Source organism: Danio rerio, chromosome 19 (assembly GCF_052040795.2).
Source record: "Danio rerio strain M-AB ecotype USA chromosome 19, GRCz13ab, whole genome shotgun sequence".
NCBI lineage: Eukaryota > Metazoa > Chordata > Actinopteri > Cypriniformes > Danionidae > Danio > Danio rerio.
Window position 1 is genome coordinate 33,754,484 of NC_141039.2, and position 27,107 is coordinate 33,781,590.

Here is a 27,107-nt window from a genome sequence, read left to right on the forward strand (position 1 = left end):
TACTACTATTGCTACTATTATTACTACTACTACTAATACTACTACTGCTATTACTTTTACTACTATTACTAATACTATTAATACTACTACTACTACTACTACTATTACTATTACTACTATTACTACTACTATTACTTTTACTATTGTTACTATTACTACTACTACGACTTTTACTACTACTACTGCTAATACTACTACTATTACTTTTACTATTGTTACTATTAGTACTACTACATCTACTACTACTACAATTACTACTACTGCTATTACTACTATTACTTTTACTATTATTACTACTACTACTACTACAACAACAACAACATTTTAGATGCAATATATATATATATATATATATATATATATATATATATATATATATATATATATATATATATACATATATATATATATATATATATATATATATATATATACATATACATATATATATATATATATATATATATATATATATATATATATATATATATATATATATATATATATATATACACACACACACATATATATATATATATATATATATATATATATATATATATATATATATATATATATATACATACATACATACATATATATATATATATATATATATATATATATATACATACATACATACATATATATATATATATATATATATATATACATACATACATACATATATATATATATATATATATATATATATATATATACATACATACATACATACATATATATATATATATATATATATATATATATATATACATACATATATATATATATATATATATATATATATACATACATATATACATATATATATATATATATATATATATATATATATATATATATACATACATATATACATATATATATATATATATATATATATATATATATATATATATATATATATATATATATATATATATATATATATATATATATATATATATATACATACATATATATATTTTTTTTTTTCGTCACTGAAAATTGTCCAAAGTCAGAGCAGAACATTAGCACAATAATGTGGTGTTCCGTTACAAAATTAATACGTTTTTTTGATCAAATAATTTTAGTCAATGACCCAAGAATCATTCATAAAGGCAGTGGCTGTGTCCGAAAGTATATCTGAAATTTATAGTATTCGAAAATCCCGGATGACCTACTACTTCAGGTGAGCTTCTGAAGTGTGCATCTGATGGACGCTACACTCTCCGATGATGCCACACAAGAAAATTCATGAGTGGGAGTGAAACGATGCTACTGAAGAAGGTAGGTCACGTGATCATAACAAATATCAGATGTAGCATGTCAGAGTTCATACTATTTATACCATTCATTTGTACTACTCACATTTATACTATATAGAATGTACTTTTCTAATGGTCGTGTAGTAAATTCAAATTTAAATGTAGTACCTAATGAGTAGTAGGGGATTTCAGACAAAGTCAGTTACTTGCTTTGTAAATGAATTAGCCATACTGAACCAATCTGAATGGATGATTCAGTGAATCAGTCAATAACACAGAGGCTCACAGGCAGTATAAATGTATATTTGTGTATCCAGTACAGGTGTAAGCCAGCTGAAGTACGAACCCAACAACACATACAGCAGTGTTTCATTATTATTATCATAAAAAAATTCCTAACAAAAAATATCAATACCACACACCCTCCCGTTATTGCACTGGGATGAAAGACTTATGAACCACAGCTCACCTTGATGTTAATAAGGTCTGAAATAAGGGGCATGAAGATCATCTCCTCTCCATCCCAACTCTGCTTAGAGTTTCCTTCGATCTTCCCCTTCAGTTTCCACCGCTGTCGGCCGTATCTCATGAAAATCTACAAGGAAGAGCCAAGTAGAATTAAAAAAAGCCACTTGATTGTTAATAGACTTTTCAGTGGGTTTTAATTGTTTAGTTTTATACAGCCTCACAAAGTCTAATTGGGTTTGGTGGGTGGATGTAACTGTGGATCAAAAAGAAAATGTTGCTACGAGAGCTGTGATTACGAACAAACTGTGTGTACTTGGCAGAACAATGGGCAATTACAAGAGTTCGGTAATTTGATAGAATACACATCGATCTGGATTTATTACAGCAAAAAAAATGCTTGAAACTCAGTATGCTCTGAAAGAATTTCCAAACAACCCACCTCATACTGATCACCAGGACAAAGTCTGGCAAAACCAGCTAATCCTGGAACAGAAAGCAAAGGAGTCGAAATGTCTGTTATTAAAACCCGACTGTTTTATTAGATTGTTTTGTGCAGAAATCATGTACCTTTCATTTTGATATGAAACTCCCCCAACAGGTTCTCCAGCTCGCCCTCAAAAGTGCTCATGTTCTGAGAGAAACACATGATAATATAAATGTCAGACATTCTTTTTTTAATTCATATTCTTATTAAACAGAAATATCAGTAATTTTTACACTATAAATATTACTATAGTAATAACTGTCATCCACGTTTGAATGTATGCAAATGTCATTTTAAATGCTTACCCAAAAATTTAAAATATCTGATAAATTAAAAATATTGTAATAAAATAAATGGCAGTTTTGTAAAGACAATGAATGGTATGGAACTCAACTGTTCTGTAAACATGCTTGCAGCAGTCATAATAGTTTATAAAGTGTTAAATTCAGATTTATTTATCTTCAGAAAACATTTATTAAACCCCTGGATTACTTTTATAATGACCGGAGGTGCTTTTAAAAACTTTAAAATCTCAGGCACCATTCACTACCATTATTAAGCTAGGAAGAGCCAGAATATTATTTAACTTCTTTCAGATTGCGTCTGAAAAAGTAAACACATTTGCATCTAGGATGTCTCGAGGGTAAGTAAATCATAGCATAATTAAGATATTTAGCTAAATTATACCTTTATAACAAAAATAGATTCTGATTGGCCTAAAAGCTAGAATTACACATGTTAGAATATGATTGCGATTTTTTTCCTCTCTGTGCCATTATTGATATATTTTGCAGACTATGGATTACTTTTATAATGGATCTCCGTTTTTTTAGAGCTTTAAAAACTCAGGCACCATTCATTCCCATTATACAGCTAGGAAGAGCCAGGATATTATTTAATAACACTCACATTGTGTTTGTCTGAATAAATAAACGCATATACATCTAGGATGGATTGACGGTTAGTAAATCATGACATCATTTTGATATGTAGTTAATTTATTCATTTAAATCAGGATAGAATTTAATTGCCTCAAAAGTTAGAATAACAAATATTTGAATATGATTCTGAAGTTTTTTTCTTCAGTGTCATTACTGCTTTATTTGCAGACTATGGATTATTTTATAATGGCTAGATGCATTTTTAGGAGCTTTAAAATCTCAGGCACTAAGATTTTAAATAAACACAAATACATCTAGGATACATTTATGGCTAGTAAATCACTGCATAATTTTGTTATTGGCTGAATTATTATTTTAAACCAGGATAGATCCTGATTGGCTCAAAAGCTAGAATATTCCAAAGTTTTGTTTTTCTGTGTCATGACTGCTATATTTGCAGACTATGGATTATTTTATAATGACTAGATGCATTTCTTTTGGAGCTTTAAAATCTCGGGCACCGTTCACCCCTATTATAAAGCTAGGAAGAGCCAGGATAGTATTTAATACCACTCACATTGTGTTTGTCTGGATTAATAAACACATGTACATCTAGGATGGATTAATGGTTAGTAAATCACTGCATTATTTTGTTATTTGGTTAAATTATTCATTTGAAACAGGATAGATTGTTAGCTCAAAACTTAGAATAACAAACGTTTTGATGTGACTCCGAAGTTTTCTCTTCTGTGTCATTATTGCTTTATTTGCAGACTATTGGTTATTTTATAATGGCTAGATGTATTTTTTGGAGCTTTAAAAACTCAGGCACAATTCACTCCTATTATAAAGCCAGGAAGAGCCAGGATATTATTTAACACTACACATTGTTTTTGTTAGAATAAATAAACACATATACATCTAGGATGATTTAATGGCTAGTAAATCACAGCATAATTTTGCTATTGGTTGAATTATTACTTTAAACCAGGATAGATTCTGATTGACTCAAAAGCTAGAATAACAAATGTTTGTTTGAATATGATTTTAAAGTTTTTTCTTCTTCTTCTGTGTCGTTATTGCTATACTTGCAGTTATCGATTACCTTTATAATGGCTAGATGTATTTTTTTGGAGCTTTAAAAACTCGGGCACTATTCACTCCCATTTTAAAGCTATAAATAGCCAGGATATTTTTAATAGCACTCACATTGTGTAGGTCTGAATAAATCAACACATATACATCCAGTATAAATTAATGGCTAGTAAATTACTGCATATTTTGTTATTAATTAAATTATTACTTTAAACCAGGATAGATTCTGATTGACCCAAAATTTGAATAATAAATGTTTGAATATAATTCCAAAGTTTTTTTTTTTTTTTCTGTGTCGTTTGTCTGAATAAATACATATACATCTAACATCATACAATAAACACATATACATCTAGGATGGCCTGATCATTGGTCATATATCATAGCATAATTTTGATATTTAGTCAAATTATTCCCTTAAAACAGGATAGATACTGATAGGCTCAAAAGCTAGAAAACCAATGTTTGGATATATTTCTGAAACCTTCATTCCTGTGTATCCTTATTATGATTGTTACAGAATTTTCTTAGCTAGAGTTTTATCTTTATTTTTTATAGTTTTTGTCCTTGACGTTAATTGGGCCTTCATAATTCAGACAAAATACAGCCATATCCATTTTAGAAATACATCTGCTGCATAAACACACACTAAGTACCTCTGTATATTCTTTGTATCTGCGATTGACCTCCGCCAGGCTCTCACGTGTGCCTTTGGTGGAGGGCGAAGCAGTGAAGGCCTGTTTCATCTTACTGGCGCCATCACGCAACCTCCTCTGAATGCAAAAGCCCTCGTACAGCTCATCGACCTGTAAAAACACACATGCGGCATTGTTGCAAGGAGTTATATTACACGCTCGTGCATGGCAACTCTCACTAGAGATTGCATAAACGCTCGCTTTGATGTCTCAAATGCTAGAACGCATCATTATAGAGCCCCGGGGGTCGCCATTCAGCACAGAAACGTGGCTTTTACAATCTACTGTAACGTTCTGTCAGCACAATGGAGCGGCGTACTGTACTGCGTCCTGAAAAATGAATTTGAACACTTCAAAAGAAAACACAACACGATGTGCCTCTACAGCCCTCGGGACAACGCTAATGCCATACTTCTGTGACAGACGAGCAGCTCGCGGCCACGGCCTTTATCATGGAAATGCACATTTAGCACATTCACAACTCACTGAACACTGGCCGGCTCAAATTAGCTATGCTAATCCGACCAACGCTGAGGAGAAAGTGATTTGGGGGGATGGAGAGCGAGCAAGAGGGACGAGACGGACCGCAAGTGACAGAAACAAGTGAGCCGAAAGGGGCAGCAGGAACAGAGAATGATGGGAGAGTGGAAATAGAGTACTCTGTTAAAACAGTTGGGTTAAAAATAGCCCAACATATAACCCAACTATAGGATATTAAAGCACCTTCCCAACTATGGGTTATTTGAACCCAATGCATTGGGTTATTTTAATTAAATGTTATTTTTTCCATTTCTATTGCTACCATTACTAGTACTACTATTTGTTTTATAATTATGATTGTGTAAATAAATAACATACAGCATTCTACAGTATTGAAAAAGCTTTTTTTCATTACATTTTAGTTCCAGACACTTTTGTTAAAAGAAATCAAGAATCACAAACAATGAAGAAACAGAACAAAGTACAGACGGTTATAAACTGTGCAAGCAGAAAATCATGTGTTGATGGAGCAGAATATGGAGCTCTGTGTGCTGTAGAGACTGTTCAGCAGCTGCAGTAGGCTTCACTCAGTGTCCACAATGTACAATACATTTTAACCATATCCAAACGCTTCTAAAAGATGGTCTTGGATGGTGAAATGGATATACAAACACGACACGAAGAGGTAATTTGATAAAAAAAAATAACAACAATATTATTTCGTTATCGCTTAAAAAAACTTTATAATGCAAAAACAACATTATGCATAAGTTGTCAAATCAGTTGACTGTTACAATTTTAATTTTTAACCCAACCGGTTGAGTTATTAAAAAATAACCATTCATTCATTCATTCATTCATTCATTTTCTTTACGGCTTAGTCCCTTTATTAATCTGGGGTCGCCACAGCGGAATGAACCACCAACTTATCCAGCACATGTTTTACACAGCGGATGCCCTTCCAGTCGCAACCAATCACTGGGAAACATCCATACACATACGGACAATTTTTAGCTTACCCAATTCACCTGTACCGCATGTCTTAGGACTTGTGGGGGAAGCAGCAGCACCCGGAGGAAATCCACACAAACGTTAGGAAAACATGCAAACTCCACACAGAAATGCCAACTGACCGAGTCGAGCCTTGAACCAGCAACCTTCTTGCTGTGAGGCGACAGCACTACCTACTGCACCACCGTGTCGCCAAATAAATAACCATTCATTCATTCATTTTCTTGTCGGCTTAGTCCCTTTATTAATCCGGGGTCGCTACAGCGGAATGAACCGCCAACTTTTCCAGCAAGTTTTTACACAGCGGATGCCCTTCCAGCCGCAACCCATCTCTGGGAAACATCCACACACACATTCACACACACACCCATACACTACGGACAATTTAGCCTACCCAATCACCTGTACCACTTGTCTTTGGATTGTGGGGGAAACCGGAGCACCCGGAGGAAACACACATGAAGGCAGGGAGAACATGCAAACTCCACACAGAAAAGCCAGCTGAGCCGAGGTTCGAACCAGCGACCTTCTTGCTGTGAGGCGACAGCACTACCTACTGCACCACTGCCTCGCCATAAATAAATAACCAAATGAAGGTTAAAAATAACCCAACACAGCACCAAATATATTTAACTCAACTAGTTGAGTTATTAATAAATAACCTAATAAAGGTGACAAATAACCCAGCAAAAGCACCAAATATGTTTAACTCAACCATTGGGTTAAATAACTAACTCAACGTTTTTTAGAGTGTGTGCAGGAAGAAGAAGAGTTAAATGAGAGATCCAGGAATGTGTTCATGTTCTGAGGTGTTAATGTATGCCGTTTATGAAATGTTTGCTTTTATGCTGTTAAAGATTTATTCAATTCAGTTTCCTTTAGAGACGAAGGAACTGGCTGTCTCAACTGATGAGCATATTTGAAAGTAAATGAGATCAACTTTATTTATGTATACATTTATTTATGAACCAAACTCAAACACAACTCAAAAAGCACTTAAAATGTTTCTAAAAGAAGTCGCTTATGCCCCAAATCACATTTACTTGTTTTGGCATACAATGAAAACTGTAACATTGTCAAATATTACAGTTTAGATGAGAGCTGTTTTATAATAGATCTATTAGATTGTAAAATGTAATGTATTCCTGTGGTGGCAGAGCTAAATTTTTTAGCAGTCAATACTTTTAATCTTTAATGTCACGTCATTTCTAGAATCTTTTAAATATGCAGATTTGGCTGCTCATAAAACTTTTTGTACATCATAAATTAGAGATGCACGATATATCAGTGGCCATATCGGTATCGGCCGATAAATGCTATTTTTAATGTTATTATCGGTCCGATTTCAAAATTAGGCCGGTATCGTTTAGCCGAGAGATTACGTAATTGTACAGAACTGCCTGCCTTGCGCTTGCATGGGTCGGTCAAACTTGTTCAGACTTATCCAGTGCACTATAACGAAGCTTACCTCACATTGTTTATTCCTTCAAAGTCCGTCTTTTCTCTGTGTGGTATTGCTGTGTATTAATAACTCAGTAAGATACCATATTCCTTATCATTGAAGATATGTTTGATAGAGTGTGACTGTGTATTTTGGTTTTATTTTCTTTATATTCTGCACTGTGTTTGTCATAAAGTCATCTGTGCTCAATGTTCAGGTGTTGTATTAAAATCTGACTCCGTGGACAAATCTGACTCTGCTTCATGTACACGCACATCATGCAGCGCCTGCTGTTAAAGTTTCAAACTCACAGCGGTTTATCATAAACATTTCATTGATCATTTTTCCCACAACTCACAGCAAAAACAAACATAGAAGCGTTATCTGATTGACAAGCAACACCTACACGTGTTCAAAAGAATCTAAAACACCAAATGTAAAACGAATTTATGCCACATTTTCTAAACTAATAATGTCAATGTCCTATCCAGTTCACTAAGATATACCCGACTCAAACAGAGGAATCACTAGTCTGAATCAGTCTGATATCATTCAGTTCTCACTAAATCTTAGATGACTCCATCTCTCACTAAACGCCACATTTATAATGATGTCTGATACAACATAAACGGAAAACAGTTTTGTCCTAAATCAGGTACATTTCTAATGTCAGTGAAACTTAAATGAAACTAAATTATTTCTATAGAAAAATAGTGATTCAGAGTTCTGTTAAAATAATAGTTTTTTCAAAAACAATATATATATATATATATATATATATATATATATATATATATATATATATATATATATATATATATATATATATATATATATATATATATATATGCGCTATCCCTTTATTTTGTATTTTTACTACTTTATTATTATTATTTTATTTTATCTTTGTTTGATAATTATCTTATTTTAATGTTATTATCATTATTATTATTATTATTACTATTATTATATATATATATTTTTTTTTCTAAATTGTTTGGATTGGGAGTGGGGTGGAGGTAAGGACTTTGGAATGTAAAAATGTTTGCTGTGTTTACGCGATTGTTATTGTTGTGTAACCTGTAGTTATATGCAACCTAAAAAAACAAATATAAATATTGTAAAAATAAATAAATAAATAATAACAACAACAAAAATAAAAATAATAATAATAATAATAATATTTTTTATGTTTTTTGTGTTATTGCATTGACTTTGACAAGTCTTTTTTTTCTAGCATGTTTAACATTAAAATTGTATAAAAAAAAACATAAAAAAAGAGATAAAAAATAAAATAAAATAAAGAAAAATGTCAAATGCCAATTTTCAGGAACAATTTTAGTATTGAGGTGAGATCCCTCCTATTCAAATTACAAAAAAAATGTAATCTTGTGATGCTGTTCCATGGATGTGCCTGACTAAGAAAATCTGTACAAACATTTCCTCCATATCACACAAAATATCCTCTTATAGGACGAAACAAAACATGTCAAGGCACTAAATCAAAAGGAAATATTCAAACATAAACAGCGAAGAGATGTGAAATATTGATGCAAGGCTTTTTGATGTGTCTCATTAGGAGAGGAGGGTGAGAAACAGGACAATCTAACCTAATTTGTGTGTAACTGTGTGCATGATGGATGTTCATGTGTGTGTTATGATGTGTGGGGGATGTTGATGATAAACGAGATGCATTAGACAAACGGTTAGTGGTGCGCATGTGGGGCTCGGGTGTCTGGACGGTGGTCCTGTGGGTTTAATTACACTGGGAGGAAAGACCCCACCCAAGTCTGGAGAAGTGAAATGGGTATTGTACCACACACATACACAAGCGTTCCGCTAGCATTGGCAGCCTGGCTGTGGCACAGATGCCTGTTTAGTTGGCTTCATAAAATCCCCTTGTCTGACTCCTCTCATCTGCTGTAGCAGCAAAGCAGCATGGGAAATGAATCACCATAACCGCCCCCAGCCCAGTCCGTTCAATCTGACGGGTGGGGTCTGATGGGTGAATTTTTATGAGCTGCATTTTGAGAATAAATAAACCTTCGGAAAAAAAGCTTGGTTTTCCTTAACTCCAGCTATCAGACTCATTTTAAGCCATTTTTCCTAACAATAAAATGTGTAATGAGACACATTGAAGCTCCAACCTGAATTTAAAGCACCTTAAAAGTACCATAAAATAGTCCATACAACACATTGTGGCAGAATCAAACACCCAATTCCTGGTAGTACACCAGATTAAGCTCTGAAGCCATATGATAACTTTCTATAAAAAACATATTCAAATTTAAAGAGGCAGTTCAAAACCTTGTTTATATTCTTGTTAATCCCTAAAAAAACTTTAATTCACTTTCAAAACACAAGGAAGTAATTTTTATTAATGATACATATGGATTTATTTGCTTGTTACCAACATTCGATAAAAAATTCAAGTTAACAGCACCTTTGGAAATATGTTTTCTAAGAAAAATGATGACGTGTTCAATACGTATTTTCACCACTCTACTTATTATGTGAACTGCACATAATGTTTTAGATGCAGGATTACATGTTACAAGTGAAATTAAATGAAAATATATTCTCCATTGAAGTATATATTTTTTCAGGTGTTTAAGTTAGTATTCATGGTAAAAAGTAATATACAATTTCTAATATTACTAGTATATTTTTAGGCCAATCTCAAATCACCCTTTTATTTATTAAAAAAGTTGTTTTTAACCAGGTTAACAAGTTCTTAAGCTTCAAACGGTGTTTAGATAATTTTCAATCTGGTTTCAGAGCACATTACAGTACAGTGAGTGCTCTTATAAAGATAACCAATGATATATGCCTAAAACACAGATTCAGGCAAACTAACAGTGCTGGTATTGCTTGATCTCAGTGTCGATCACAGTATACTTCTGGATAGGCTGGAAACCTGGGTTGGGCTGTCTGACACAGTCCTCAAATGGTTCAGATCTTACTATACACTCATGATTACTATAGGTGACCATAGGTCGAGGTGGACACCCATGACATGTGGAGTCTCAAAAGGCTCAATTCTGGCACCTCTCCTGTTCAACCTTTACATGCTCCCTCTGAGCCAAATAATGAGAAAGAACCAAATCTCCTACCACAGCTATGCTGATGACACTCAGATCTACTTCGCTTTACTGCCTAATACAGCCCCATTGACACCCTCTGCCAATGCATTGATGAAATGAACAGTTAGATGTGCCAAAACTTTCTTTAGTTAAAGAGAAACCCGAAGTCATTGCGTTTGGGAACAGAGATGAGCTTCTGAATATGAATGCATACCTTGGCTCTAAGGGTCAAACAACAAAAAATAAGGTCAAGAATCTTGGTGTGATTCTGGAGTCAGATATGAGTTTCAATAGTCATGTCAAAGCAGTAACTAAATCAGTAAACTATCATCTCAAAAACATTGCAAGAATTAGATGCTAAGAGAAACTTGTTCATGCTTTTATCAGCAGCAGAATGGATTACTATAATGGGCTTCAAACTGTCCTTCCCAAAATGACAGTCAGACAGTTGCAGCTAAACCAGAACGTTGCAGCCAGGATTCTTACTAGAACCAGAAAATCAGAGCACATCATACCAGTCCTCAGGTCTTTACACTGGCTCTCGGTTACATTTAGAATAGATTTTAAAGTATTGTTGCTAGTCTATAAATCCCTAAATGGTCCAGGACCTCAATACATTACAGATATGCTCACTGAATACAAACACCAACAGATCACTCAGATCTTTAGGATCATGCAAACTAGAATTCCAAGGGGGTCAGTCAAAGCAGGGTGAATCGGCTTTCAGCTATTACGTCCCTTGCTGCTGGAATCAGCTTCCAGAAACGATCAGATGGGCTCCAACATTAGACATATTTAAATCAAGACTGAAAACACATCTGTTCAGCTGTGCCTTCACTGAATGAGCACTGTACTACGTCCAACAGATCGCACTATTGTGTCTTTCTTTTCTTTTTCTTTCTTTTATAACCTGTTTTATCACAATTTAATATGTTTTTATTTGTTTTTTAATAAATTTTCTTATCTGTTTTTTGTTTTCTTATACTGTTTTATTCTTGTTTATGTAAAGTACTTTGAATTGTCACTGTGTATGAAATGTGCTATATAAATAAACTTGCCTTGCCTTGTCTAATGAAAGTTGTGTTTCTTAAATGTAAATTTATTATGAAGCTGCAATTTAGTGCGTTTAAAATATATTAATATAAAAATTTACCCTCGGATATCACAAGTTAAACTTGCAATTAAGCATTTTATATGGGCTTTAAAAATGTTAATCAGCATGTGACAATAAATTTATTTTATTAATAAATGTTTAAAACCCATAATTTGAAATGTACTTTAATATAATATGAACAATTTAAAATGAATTGAATAGTATATCAATAATATTACATCATCTTCATGTACAACTTTTAAAGTATTAAACACACATTCACAACAATTTATTAAATAACCTTTGGACTTTGTAGTTTTCTTCCAATACTTTTAAACTGGCAGTTCCACCACACTTTTAAGCATAAATGAAACTTGACATGAATGCAAACAATTAGTTTCAAAGTTTTTTTTCAGTCATCATAAAAAAGCTCTTATGTCATTGACTTCTTTTTATTATGAAATTCTCATATTTTAAGTATGGCGCACGTGTCAAAAACTTGAGACTACTGTATGTAGTGGCCTGTTCAGACATGCGCTCAGAGGAAGTGGTCATAGAGTCTGTTTGTGTAGCTGCAGGCAGTTACTGTGAGAACATATGCTGTGGGCACAGCAAATGAGATAGAAAGCGGTCACTGAGTGGACATGAATATTTAACTGGGACAATATCAGTCTGGCAGAGTGTCAGCCAATTGTAATGGCTCAATGCTTCTTTTCTGCAGTGTCAATTCAAACAAATAAACACGAAGCTCTGCCAAACAGCTGACCTGAGCAGCACACCGTTCTGTTAGCCACAAATCACTTTTGTTTAGATTCATTCCACGGATGCCTTTGGTAAATTTGGGAAGTTGTTAATGATCAGTCAGATGACATTTGTGTGAACGTCCTGTGGATTGGACATCACATGAGGTTTCAAATCTCATTATGTTAACATATTTATATATTCAATTATGACAGTAATAAGGAGTTTCTACACAGATATTCTCATTTTAGCAGTTTTATCGAGTTTAGAATTTTTTTTTTTTTTTAATCAGTGATGATGATCTCTTAAGATGTTTCATGCCCACAAAAATGTACCATACTTTTGACTCTGGTGTTGTTCAAAACCCAATCCATCAGCATCTTAACACAACTAGCAAATGTGTGTGTACCTTTTATTGCTTGCAATCAAATGTCAAATGTTAGACCTTGTGATGAATTTTTCTTTGATCCCCACAAGGAAAATAGCTGATAAATCACAAAGAATTAAGTATTCTGAAAATGTCAAAATGCAGTTTGTTTTCTGTGAGGGTCGGGTTTAGGTTTTTGGGTTATCATTGTGTCTATGGGAAATCTCAATAAAGGTAGCTGAACAAGTGTGTGTGTGTGTGTGTGTGTGTGTGTGTGTGTGTGTGTGTGTGTGTGTGTGTGTGTGTGTGTGTGTGTGTGTGTGTGTTAATTAGGTCTGTTTCAAAATGCCAATATTTGAAAACCGATATTTAGAAATCAACTATATACACGCACTGTCCATTTAATAAAAGTCTCATCAAAAATCCATAGCAACAAAATTTGAACAGCCCTACTTGAAAAAAACAAACATTTTTTATATGCTTTATACATATGCATTGATGAGTCTTTATTTGTGAATAAAAGTCTAAATAAATCCATTCTGTAAAAAAATCAAACAAAAGGTGCTCAGGGGTAGCTTAATTAATGTGCCGGAGCTCTAAAACTGTCGTTTTAGGGAATAGCCATGTCAAAATTTGGACACACTTTACAATAAGGTTCATTAGTTAATGTTAATTAATGCATTTACTAACATGAACAAACAATGAACAAAACATTTACTACTGTATTTGTTCATGTTAGTTAACGTTAGTTAATGAAAATACAGTTGTTCACTGTTAGTTCATGTTATCTCATGGTGCATGAACTAATGTTAACAAGCATGGACTTGGATGTTAATAATGCATTAGTAAATGTTCAATTATGATTAATAAATGCTGTACATGTGTTGTTCATGATTAGTTCATGTTAGTAAATGCATTAACTAATGAACCTTATTGTAAAGTGTTACCCAGAATTTTCCCCTAGACTGACTTTTGCTGTTTAAATACATTCTGTGTTTAAACTTTGTTTTTTATTTAAAAACAAAACCATCTTAAAGGTTTCTTTATAAAAAAAAATTTAAGCTTAAAAGCTTTAGTCAAATAGTCTTTCAGAAGAAGGAAAGAGGTCTCTTGCACTATAAAAAAGTGTAATGGCAAAAACCCAAGACAACAAATATTTTATGTTGCTTTAACCTATTTTAATATTTTAAGTTTATCAGTTAAACACAGGAACTTAATATTTTCAGATTGATTTATTTAAGTTGAAATTACTAAAAAAGATCATTTGATATAACTAAAACATTTGAGGCAGCAATAATTTTTGTATGTGTATTATGCAAAAAAAAAAAAAAACTAATTCAATTAGATTACACACTAAGTTATGCGTAACAAAATGAAATGACACGCGAAAAACATATTGAACACATAAAGAAAGGGAGGTGTCGAAAGGCAGCGAAAGCCCAGACAGCAGCTGAAATCTCTAAGTTCTTCAGCATCTGCCCTTTCACCAATTTAAATGAATATGAGCAGCTTCAGTCGAACATCTACATTAGCAGGAAGATGAAGATGAAACCAGGGTGGACATTTCAGCAAAACAATGATCCAAAACACAGCAAAGGAAACTCTCAAAGGCTTTCAGAGAAAGAAAATCAACCTGTAGAATGGCCCAGGCAATCCCCTGACTTTAATCCAATTGAGAGTACAAATTAAAGATCTGATTTGACAGTCGAGACCTACAGAACCATCAAGATTTTTACACTCTGTTAAAGTCTGTGAAAAACTCACACCTGAGCAATGAATGTGACTTCATTCTCCATATGAGAGGCATCTTTAAGCTGCCATCATCAAAAAAGCCCTAAAGTATTTAATAGTTAATTTAAGCAGTTCAGTACTTTCTCCTTGTGTCATTCCATAGTTATTATACATCACTCATTTTTCAGATGTTTTTGTTTTGTTTTGTTTTATTTTTATGTTTGTATTTTTACCGAAATCTGGTTCAATACCATGTCAACAGCTCCTTTAGAAATATTATTCTCAGAAAAAAGCATAACATGTTTACTACTTATTTCCCTGCTGTATATTCATTGTATTATTTCCATAATAAGTACTCTTTTGATAAGTGTATTTATTTTTCAGAAAGGTCACGCAATCTGATCAAATTTGAACATTTAAAAAGCAAAGAAATACAACATGCATAATGCTACCATGTTATTGGTGTCTATGCAGTGGCTATGATGCATCTGGGTCAAACTGAGTGACCAACACCCAGATATGCATTTCTGCAAACTGTTCTTTCCCCTGGGATGCTTTTGATCTACTTGGGCTTTGACTTCTTTTTGGATGACAGCGGAGGTTCAAGGCGTGACTCGACCCATCCATGCGTTCATGAGAGCAGATGTTTGTCTGCCCTCCGTCCATAGCAAGTGCGGGGTTTCGGATTAGGCCTACTGAGTCAAATAACAAGCCAAGAGTCCACAGCTGGTCCACACACACCACATAAACAACAGAAGGATCCAGACTGACAACACTGCACACATATTAATATGCAATACAGTGCAAGTGGATATTATAAGTGGAAAAATCACTTAAATAAGAGGATTTAGAGCCCCTACTCAAGGGGGGACCACAGCCAGATTAAATAGGGATTAAACCTACAATAATTCCCCCACATCAAGCATATTTGGGGTCATAAAGCAACTCCAGCGTTCGTATCTGAATACGTGTTGAGGCTTTTTGAAATCTTATGCCATGGACCCTTTTCAGGAGACTCATTTAACGTTCATCAGCATCTTAAATCCTTCAAAGTTTTTAATTCTCCGATTTTTTTTAAACCTATAGGTATTTCTGTATGTATTATACCATCTGTGCGTCTAATGACAAATGCGGGACAGTAAATTTGAAGTTGTTCTTTCTTCTGGCTACGTTAACAGTCTCACACGTTTTTTTTTTCTTTTTCTGAAAGTATTGATAACACCATCATGGAGTTTTTCTTTTAGAAACAGGATTGTAAAAAGGTGATTTGTTGTACTCTCTCATTCACTGTGCTTAAAGTTTACCCAACTATGACAATATCTGCTATTGAAGGGCGAAGCAGTGGTGCAGTAGGTAGTGCTGTCGCCTCACAGCAAGAAGGTCGCTGAGTCGCTGGTTCTTAGTTGACTTTTCTGTGAGGAGTTTGCATGTTCTCCCTGTGTTCGCGTGGTTTTCCTCCAAGTGCTCCGGTTTCTCCCATAGTCCAAAGACATGCTGCGGGTGAATTGGGTAGGCTAAATTGTCTGTAGTGTATGAGTGTATGAGGGTGACAGGCCCAGACGACAGGCCGGCCGGAATGTGTAAAAAAAAAAAAGTCGTTATCATATGGACAAGTCTAAAATGGCTTGTTCCAAAGAGCCGACCCCGCAACCATACGGGACAAAGAAGAAGAAGAAAACAATATCTGCTATGGAAAATCCCAGAAATGAAAAGAGTTCATCGTAGCTTAAAGTCAGTCTAAACCGGAAGTTGCTGAGACTTTTATTTCAGTGTGTTGATGTACTAGGGGGTGGGGCTTCTATTTGTGCGTCATTTCCTCATAACAAACTAATGATAAGAGGGGCATAGTTTGGAATATTGTGGTTGAAGTGTCAAACTGTCAACAGCAGAGAAGAACCACCACTATAAACTCAGAAACAAATGGTCAGACAGATTGACGATTACCAAAACAAAGCATTTGTTTTTTTTTAGTGGATTAACCTGCACTGATTAATTGTTCACCTAGGCCATGTCCACACGTACATGGGTATTTTTTATAAAATTTTTCCCCGCTTTAAAAAAAATCAAAAAAATCTCCGTCCTCATGAAAATGCAAAAACCAGTCATTGGCAAAAACACATTGTGATGTATGTTAAGGACACGCCGAACCAACAGGGGGCGATAATGACACTTTTATGCTGGGTTCACACCAAATGTGGCTTTAAGTATTTGCACAAGTAAATTGCATACAAATCAATGCAAACGTGAGGAAGCGGATTACCGCCCCTGCAGGCGAAAGTCACAAAATATGCGAAGCATTTGCAGCAAACATTCGGAATTTGCACCATTTGCATCTTCTGCGTTTGGTGTGAACCTAGTCGTGTTGGCCAATCAGAAAGGAGAAAACAGCACAAAGATGAAAACTCCGGTCATAGTGTCCACATGACCACACGGTCAAAGGATTTTTGGAAAATCTTCTCCCTGCTCAAAGTTTTCAGACAGTATCGGCTCCAGTCACCTGACACTGGATTTTGATGTGAACAAACAGCCAAACTGCATAGAAAAAAAGTGCGGTTTTGAAAATACCTGTGTTTATGTGGACAGGGCCTTAAAGAATAACAATGTGCACTAGTAAAATAAATTTTGATTTTAGACAGACTTTAACTTCATATGCACAAGTCACACTGATATTGACAATGTCACTGATAAAATGGTAAAAAAAAATATATATATATTACATTTCCTATTATTAACCGAGTCAAAATATTAGTTAACCTTACTTAATCAAACATTATAAATTCAATTGTACCAACAAAACTCAATTTTGTGGATTGAATCAGGAAGAAATAGCTAGTATAGGGCTGTGATAAGCTGACTTTGGAAGTGCTAAGAGTCTGGATCTGAGTTATCAATGTTCTTTTTGTGTGTGACACACATCTAGTCTTTTATAACAATATAATTATAGACATTCATTTTCTTATAGCCACAGTTGGCCTCATTTTTAGCACTTAGATCCCAATGTGCTGGATAGTATTCTGCTAATGTGTTTCAACAGAGCCTACTCAACTAAAGCAACAAGGTGCAAAATTGCAGAATGAAAATGGACCAAAGTAATCTTTGTTTGTTTGGAGTTTGCTTCAGAAATTTTAAACACTTTGCATGGAGCTGCACTTTTTGGAAATGTTTGCTGCTTCTGTTGAACTACTACTATATTTGTGGCGATTATGTAACAAGTGGATGTGGCTCTGTAGCTCCACCTTTTTTATTTGGGAATTTCTTCTGTTCAGCCATCTCTTTTTTTTATTTTAATGTACTTTTTTGTGAAGCCATAACTCTAACACATAAGTACACATGAAATCAGATTTGGTTAGCTCTCATTGCTAGTGTCAACAACTTATCTGTGGATTTCATTAAGAAAAACTTTGTTTGCCTTTGTAATCTAAAACTAAAATTGGAAAATGCACTTCCTGTTGGCTTTCAGGTAAAGTCTTAGATTACGTCTGTCTGAGCGTATTGGGCGTGATTAACATACTTAACCACGCCCCTTCAACAGTTGTGACATCGCAATGACAACAAACCGAAATGGTGAGGAGGAGGTGTCTGTTACGTTGTAATAACTCTCCCAAAACCCTTTTCCCGATCTTTCTGAATGAATTGACTATTATACATACAATCACAAAAAAAAATGACTGTTCATGTTGTTTAAAAAACAATGTAAAAACAGGGCACAACACACCCAGTCTGACTTGCTTCAGGATATTTTAGAATAAAACAAATATATATATACTGAGTCTGATAAAAAAAAAAGATAAATACAATTTACAAACACATTTAGCAAATAAATTCCTCAATGACCCCCAACACAAGATTTTGTCTAAACAGATGATGTGAGTGAGATCAATTCACTGGTTAATGTCCAATAACATCGTCTCAGATATTGTTTTAATAATTAAAAAAGAAATGGCTAATGTAACGTTAGGGTTACCAAACATCAGGCACCCACATCCAAATGCAAGACAACTAGCGATTGTTATTATTTATGGAGGGAAAAATAGCAATTTCCTATTTGAGAAACCAATACTGTAGAAAGAATATTTAGTAGAAAAATACTGTAGAAACCTTTTTTATTACAGATATACTGCACCAGTTTCCTGCGTGTGACAATTATATTCTTTTGAACACATGGGATGACAACAGTCCTTTATCTGCAAATGCAATATTGTAATTTTGCAACTTTGGATGGAAACATAGCTCTTGACTGCTCTAATGGGGAAGGAATAAATTACATTAGCTATTAGGTATTACCTTCTTAGAAAGGCTTGCTGTGCTCTAGAATGCTAATAGACTCAGAGTAATTGTTGACTGTCAACATACTTAAACCCTCTTTGGGAAGTTTAATGCATCGCCTCGACAGGTATCAAAGCCCTGCTTCAGTAACAAATCCTCCTGGTTTAGCAACAAATATCATGAGTATTACTGTAAGACCTAAAAGCTATAAATCATCTAAAAATGAAACTCATCCTGGTGTTTTTCTAATGTTGTATGCCATTTTCTTTTCTGACAAAAGGAAAAAAAGAATAGGAAAAAAATTTAACCAAACAGTACACATTATAATGTTCAAAATTGTATTATGCATTATATCTTTTTTTTCTTTTGTATTTTATTTGTCATATTTTGATGAACGAAAAGACCCTTTTCATCATGCCATAAAGTTTTTTTTCTTTGCTTGTTATTAAGATGAGTCATATCATATTATACACATATTTTGCAACCTTTTACAATTTCACATGAGTCACATGACATTTTGTCTAATTTGGCAAACCAGATCAAGTTCACTAAAGGAATTATTTGATCACAAACTTAACATCGCAAGTTGTTAAAGGGCCACGAAAAACCAAAACACATTTTTTGAGATGTTGACAGTCATATATGTGTCCCACGCTGCTAAAAACATTATTAGGACACATATATTCCACAGAAAAGTGAAAATTGGATGTTTTTGCATTCATTCATTCATTCATTCATTTCCCTTTAGGCTTTATTAATCTGGGGTCGGCACAGTGGAATGAACCACCAATTTATCCAGCATAGGTTTTACACAGCGGAGATTTTACCTTCCAGCTGCAATCCATCACTGGGAAACATCCATAATCAATCATTCACACATATACACTACGGACAATTTAGCTTACCCAATTAACCTATAGCACATGTCTTTGGACTTGTGGGGGAAACCTGAGCACCCAGAGGAAACCCATGCGAACAGGGAGAACATGCAAACTCCACATAGAAATGCCAACGGACCCAGCCGAGGCTTGAACGCTTGAACCTTCTTGTTGTGAGGTAATCATGCTACCCACTGCGCCAGCGTGAGACCCTGTTTTTGCATTATTTAGAGCAAATTCGTTCCTCCTGTTTTAAAACGCCCATGAGATCCTTGTGAAATTTCAGCGTGGAGACTGGATGTTTATACCGGCCCATAGAACGTAATGTCTTTGAGTTTTCATCTTTAACTAATGAGAAAGACTTCCAAGTCTTTCCAGACCGCCAATCAGCGTGCTCTATTGTGAATGAGGTGCAACTACATTAATATGCCTGATAGCTTCAAAGACTTTTTTTTCCTCTTACAGTGTTCAGACTCAGAGAGCACTACGTTGTGTTGCCAACCATAATTAAAATAAGTGGAAGAAGAAGAAGAATTTATTCGGAGACAAGGGTCGTCAGTGTTGTGTTTATAAATGTGCCGTAACAAAAGGTTTTGTTTCGATTTTCCCACAATGAGAGCACCGCTGTGTGTGGACACGTGTGGATTACAGTGGTCTGCTAACATGCGACAAAAATATGTTTGTAAAGAACATTTTTACCCGAGAGCTTTTCGCATCTGGAAAATGTGAAATGCGGATTTGCCACTCGTCTACTTTTAAAAAAAGACGCGGTTCCAGTTGGTGTTGATTGTCCCGTCTCTACGGATTTATTATGTGTGCGATCAATGTTCTTTGCTTAAGTTTATTCAGAGGCAAAGTTAGTTAGTATCATCAGCAGTACTCTTTCAGTTTTTAAAGACATACCTTGGTCAAAATGATTGAGTTACTAAGTTTACCATACGTTAATATCACTACAACATTATGGACTGAAAGATCCACTGTAAATGCTGCTCTCCGAATGTAAACATGCTAACACCTTAATCAAACTATTACCTTGTGTAGGATTTTCAACACATTCTGTGAAAGGATATACACACTCGGCTGTGTTTATATCAAAGAATATATCAAACTCCATTTAAACTACACTCTTCCAGCAGTTCCTCGTATCCAATATCTCGTTTGTCAGTGGGGCATGCATGAAATGTTTCTAAATGAAAGTGAAAGTGCCAAACTGTAGTTCAAGTTGACAAATTAAGAATGAAACACCCGAAATTCCATGAAACTCCAGAGGGAAAATGGATAGCGTGGTGACGTGATGAAGTTAATCGTATTATGTGCTATAACATGTAAAACAGGATTATGAAAGGAACATTCAAAAAGCAACTCATGTAAACACCTTAATCATATTATTATCTTATTCAGATTAAGGCAAATAGTTTGATTATTAATGTCCATGTAAACATAGTCACTGTCTGTCTCCTCTGCATTTGTGTTGCCGCTGTGAAAATCAGCATGTGCATGTACTAAAACTCCTCCTTTTTCATGCAACCCCTTCCCTCTATTGCCACTTCCACTAAAACAAAGCTGGACTCTCCCACTTTCCTGACTTTTCCAAACTAGCAATGTGAAAACACCCTGCTAAGACAGGGGTGTTTCATTGCCCTTTAAGATCTCATCTGAAACTACAGAAAAGTAACATAAAATATCACTACTAGAAGTTTGCTCTACATTAATTCGATGCAGGAGATCTCATTTGTGCCTTTCTTTCCTATGGGATGCCAATCCTGATGATCCATGCAATCTAAATAGGCCATCGCAGATCTAATCAGCTTCAAACAAAAACTTTCCTTTTTCATTTCACCAAAAACAAAATGCATCTCCCCTCTATTTAGACATACGCTCATTAACACCCTAGATTGAGCCATTAGAGATTTATTCGTCACTCCAGAGAATTGCCATGACCTAAATCCAGTGCCAAGCATAAAACACAAGGGAAAACACAAAACATTAACAGGAGTCAGACACAAAATGTTCTTTATGGGGATGAAAATAAAAACAACGGTTAAATTGTTTCTTGGAAATCTGGATACGACCACACTGTTCAAGAGTGTTGATGTGGGTTAGCTGGAAGCGGGGCTAATTTCAAGTGTGTAGGGCTAATTTGAGCTATGAATTGCTCTTCAAAGCGCCCATCTTCAGGTTGCCATGGCTACTTGGGGACTAGATGTGCTGCTGAGTTGCCATTCAGCACTGTAGTTTACTGCAGACACACACACCTGTAATGCCACTAAAACACACTGCGAGAGCAAGGGGACACAGCAGGACTCCTGACACTGGAGAATGCCAAACCAGGGGGTTCAAAATGAGGAAGGAGGTTTATTTTTTCCACTTGCTGTGCTCTGGCTTCCTGCCAATTTTTAAAGTTAAAATTTGAAAATCCTTTAAAATCCTTTTTTAAATGGAAAGTTCATCAAAATGTGGTTCAAACCCTTTATGAGTTTCTATCTCCTGAAGAATAGGTGACCCTGGAGCACAAAATTAGTCTTGCACAAGTATACTTTTAAGATTTGCCCACAAAAGTATATTATGCCAAAAATCATTTGAACATTAAGTAAAAATCATGTTCTATGAAGATATTTTGTAAATTTCCTTTCTCAATATTACCTAAGCTCAGTTTCTTTTTTTTAATCAGTAACTGCTAAGACGTTTTACAACTTTACAAAATATTTATAAGATATTTAGAGGCAATATTGGCAATTCTGGGAAACATCCATACACACTCATTCTCTCTCTCTCACACACGCACGCATGCACGCACGCACACACACACACAACGGCCAATTTTGTTTATTCAATTTACCTATAGCGCATATCTGTGGACTGTGGGGGAAACCGGAGCACCTGGAGGAAACCCACTCAAACTTGTCGCCTTTGAACTGTCAGATTCCATTTTTGTTCTTGAACAAATATTGTCCAATGCCAATAACCATACATCAATTGAAGAATTCCCAAAAATTGACCTTTTTTGAGTTTGTTTTTCGTGGTCACATATATTTTGTGATATATTACACATATATCAATGGCTACCTACTTTCAAAATATCTTCTTTTGTTCAACAGAAAAAAGAAAGTCAAACGGGTTTGAAATAGGTGGAGGGTAAGTAAATGATAAGAGAATTTTTATTTTTCTTGGTTGAACTGTCCCTTCAAACCCAAAGAAATAAAAATGTAAACACTACATGTGCAAGACTGGAAAGAAATGATATCTCAATAAGAGTTTCCACAAAGTCCCATGATCGAACTTTGATTAAAACCAATTACTTAATTTACTAAATGATTAATCGATCCATCGTTGACCTCAATGCAAGATTAGAATTACAACAATGATAGTTGAGTAAAATGACAATCTTGTGATTTAACTAAATCATATGAGAAAAAATATATATAAAAATTAATTGAGGAAAAAATGCAAGTCTATCTTGACTCTCAAGGGCATTTTGCTGCACAGTCAGACAATGAAACCATTAACAACCTAATGTCAGCTCGCAAATTGTTCAAACAATAATTCTGATATTAACACAATACATATAACCTCCAAACATAAAAAGTTAACTTACGATTTTAAAGTATATTTAACAATTTTCTTTTCATTCTTGTTTACAATACACTGCACATAATACACTCTCAGAAATAGTGTAAACTTTCACATAAACAAGAGAATACACGATAATAAAAAATTATAATGTACATAGCGAATAAAGAATAAGGTCACATGACAGAGTGTAAAAGTCTTGATGGTTCTGTGGGTCTCTTCTATCATATCAGATCTTTAATTTGTATTCTCAATTGGATTAAAGTCAGGGGATTGGCTGGGCCATTCTACAGCTTCATTTTCTTTCTCCGAAAGCATTTAAGAGTTTCCTTGGCTGTGTTTTGGATCATTGTTCTGCTGAAATGTCCACTTTGGTTTCATCTTCATCATCCTGCTAATGTAGATGTCGGACCGCAGCAGCTAATATTAATTTATAATGATAAAGGGCAGAGGGTTGCTGAATAACTATTGTGAGATTTCAGTTGCTGTCTGGGCTTTCACGGCCTACACCTCCCTTTCTTCATGTGTTCAATACTTTTTTTCCTTCATCATTACATAATTTGTAAACTGATTAGATTTGTTTTCTTTCCATATATTTTGTGGATTTCTTTGATTGTTATCAACATCTGAGAAAAAAGTCAACGGCACTTTTAGAAATGTTTTCTCAGAAAAATGGTGACGTGTTCAAAACTTATTTTCCCCACTGTATTTATAGATAATAGTATTATTGTAGTTCTTATATAATATTATTAGTAGTAATTCTTATATATAGTATGCAGTCATATGTATAATTCTAAGTAGTTTTGACAGTTTAGATATGCCTAAATCAAGATTTTCATTAGTAAGTTTTTTTTTATTTTTTTTATCAAATGTAATATTTTTAAAGACTTTTTAGAGACCTGAAAGAACCCTCATACTTCTCCTAATCTATAAACCAGACAATAAAAGTAGAGAAATATAGAAAAAAAAGACATGAACTTTACCTTGCTGATGTGAAACTCCAGTCGTCGCATGTATCGCTCTATGGTCTTGATTTGCTAGGAAGCAAAAATGTAGAGTTATTTGCTGACAGAGGGGGAAAAAAAGCTTTTCACACAGGGATCAATGTAAGTTCGTATGCGCTAATTTTAAACATGGCTGACACCTGCGGCGATCAGAGTGCCGCAATAACAGATCAGTGCAGAAAAAAATGCAGCACATCACTTATGCAAAGCTGCTTATTCCTCCTGCCGCATGTTTCTCACTTCAAACTTCATCAAAAGTTTAGCACGGGTCAACTCATGCAGGATAAGAAGCATTAGTGAGTTTAGTGAACCTACCTTGTCAAGATCATACAGCACACCCTGAGAAAGAAGAAAAAAGCAACATTAGTGGAAACGCTGCAAGAAAAAATCATGATCTCCTCCTAGAAAATCTGATAGCAAGCTAAAAAGACCATATAGAAAGAATAGTTCAATCAGAAATTATACACTCACCCTCAGGCTTGTTGTAGGTAAAATTTTCCTGAGTAGGACATTTAAGATTTTTGGCTTAAAACTTGGTCATTGTTGATTTACAGTGCAATTCAATAGCACTCTGGGAGTCAAACAAACATAGGCTATACCTCAATTTATCATCAGAAGTTGCTGGTATACATTTTAGGTCACACTTTACAATAAGGGTTCATTAGCTAATGTAAGTTCATGTATTTACTAACATGAACTAAGAATGAACAATACTTGTACAGCATTTATTAGGTCATAGTTCAACATTGACTAATGCATTATTAACATCTAAATTCTTGCTTGTTATCATTAGTTAAAGCACTGTGAGTCATAAATGTTTTATTAATTGTTTGTTCATGTTAGTAAATGCATTAACTAACATTAACTAATACAACCTTATTGTAAAGTGTTCCCACATTTCATTAAACAAATTACTTTATTAAATTTGTTTTTCATGAAAGTGCCAGAAGCTTTTGACTTTAAATCACCAAGGACCACAGTTTCAGTTAAAAATCTTCTTTACATCTTGAACGGCTTGAGGGTGAGTAAAATAACGTCTAAAACGTGCTGCACTGCAATTAATCACTTCTTAATTAGATTTTAATGTCTTTTCTTTTTAACACTTGTTTTTCACATGTACACCAAAAAGTAAAAATTCTGCCCATGCATTATGCAAAAATATATGCTCTGAAAATAAACTTTAACGATTTCTGCAGTATTTTGTTATTCATATTACCAAAAAAAGGCATTTATTTAACTGAGAATAACTTTTTTCTAATTAAATATACTATAATTAATGGTTATAAATAAATTGTTATTTATTTCTGTAAAGGTAAATCTAAATTTACAGCTTGATTACTACAGTATTAGTATAGTCTATATTTTCCCCTGACCTTTTATACTAGTTTTTTTCAGCAGGGTTTTTTCAACATTCACTTACCAACCCAGGCTCATTCTGAAAACGTAGCCCCTTTCTGTAGACCGCGAAATACATCCCTGGAGGTATGTATTTGTGCAGTTTTTGTTTTCGCGAATCCGCGAGAGGCCGCTGTGCGCGCTTTTCACGCCCGTGTGTAAAAAGCCGCCGGAGGCCGCTGTCGAGCAACCAGCTGTCCGACTCACCGACTGACTGAATGACTGAACGATTGACTGGACGGCCGCCCAATCGGCAGACTCGGCCACCCTCCTCCTCCTTCTTCCCAAAACCCAAGCGACGATTTACAAAAGCCATGCAGAAGAAGAAAAGCCCTCGTGCGATTTTGACCGCGTTTTCATATATTACCACATTCTTGCCCCGTTACGAACTCGTTCACTTTATTTTTTGGATTCTGTTTTTGTCTTACCTGATTCTGGAACCGCTCTTCCACCGGGGAGCGCGAAGAGGAGCAGCGTCACATCACCCCATAACGTTCGCTTGAAAAAACAAAATGCAGCCATGCGTTCCTCCGGCCATGTAAATCGCAGCCTCCAGAAACTTCCGCAGGGCTACGCTTTCAGAATGAGCTTGGGTTGGCATTTACAAGCTACAGCAGGGGTTTTCAAACTTTTAAGACCCCCCCCCCACCCCCCACACCCCAAACAACCAAGTTTGTCCAATATCATTTGCGCCCACCCCCTAAAGATGGAAATGGAATTAAGACATTTGGAGTATGCATATATAATACAAGTATTACCATCATGTAGGACTTTTCGCCACATTTTGCAATAAGATCCACGCACATGGCTGTCAGTAAAGAACAGCAGACACACACATTCGCGAAATTTAAATTACAGTACATTCAAACAGAACTCTTCCACCACTCCTTAGTCATACTCGTGTACAATAGCCCAGTTTGACATGGGGGCATGAATGAAATGTTCAAGAGTGAAAGTGAAACTTCCAAACTGCAGTTAAAAATGTAAAAAATTAGGATGAAACACCCAAAATTACAAGAAACTCGGCAAGAAACATGTATAGCCTGGTGCCGCAACATTCAAAAAGCACTTCTTGTAAACGCTTTAATTATATTATTGTCTTATTCAGAATAAGGCAAATAACTATTACTGATGTCGATGTAAACGTAGTCAG

General features: G+C 34.7%; 2 protein-coding genes and 1 long non-coding RNA gene across 11 annotated transcripts in view; 1 reads left to right on the forward strand and 2 right to left on the reverse strand.

Moving 5' to 3' along the window:
• The window catches only part of pip4p2 (phosphatidylinositol-4,5-bisphosphate 4-phosphatase 2), a 236,446-nt gene extending 210,318 nt beyond the window's left edge, over window positions 1–26,128 (forward strand). Inside the window, exon 5 of the transcript XR_015516064.1 lies at window positions 26,058–26,128. The gene's annotated coding sequence lies outside the window, so the exon portion shown is untranslated. The remainder of the gene's footprint in view (window positions 1–26,057) is intronic.
• ripor2 (RHO family interacting cell polarization regulator 2) overlaps window positions 1–27,107 on the reverse strand; it is a 159,063-nt gene that overhangs the window by 28,798 nt on the left and 103,158 nt on the right. For all 9 annotated transcript variants that reach the window (XR_015516037.1, XR_015516038.1, XM_087294716.2 and 6 more), the window contains exons 5-10: window positions 24,875–24,898; window positions 24,539–24,592; window positions 4,856–5,005; window positions 2,307–2,370; window positions 2,179–2,222; window positions 1,741–1,866 (exon numbers count right to left, since the gene is read on the reverse strand). Coding sequence is in view for 7 of the 9 variants with exons in the window: in XM_087294716.2 (XP_087150842.1) it covers window positions 1,741–1,866; window positions 2,179–2,222; window positions 2,307–2,370; window positions 4,856–5,005; window positions 24,539–24,592; window positions 24,875–24,898 (462 nt within the window). In the remaining 2 variants the exon portion in view is untranslated. The remainder of the gene's footprint in view (window positions 1–1,740; window positions 1,867–2,178; window positions 2,223–2,306; window positions 2,371–4,855; window positions 5,006–24,538; window positions 24,593–24,874; window positions 24,899–27,107) is intronic.
• LOC147832598 (uncharacterized) lies at window positions 12,400–18,114 on the reverse strand. The gene is made up of 2 exons (XR_015516980.1): window positions 14,032–18,114; window positions 12,400–13,795 (listed from the first exon to the last, which is right to left on the reverse strand). It is a non-coding gene; the product is annotated as an uncharacterized LOC147832598 (long non-coding RNA).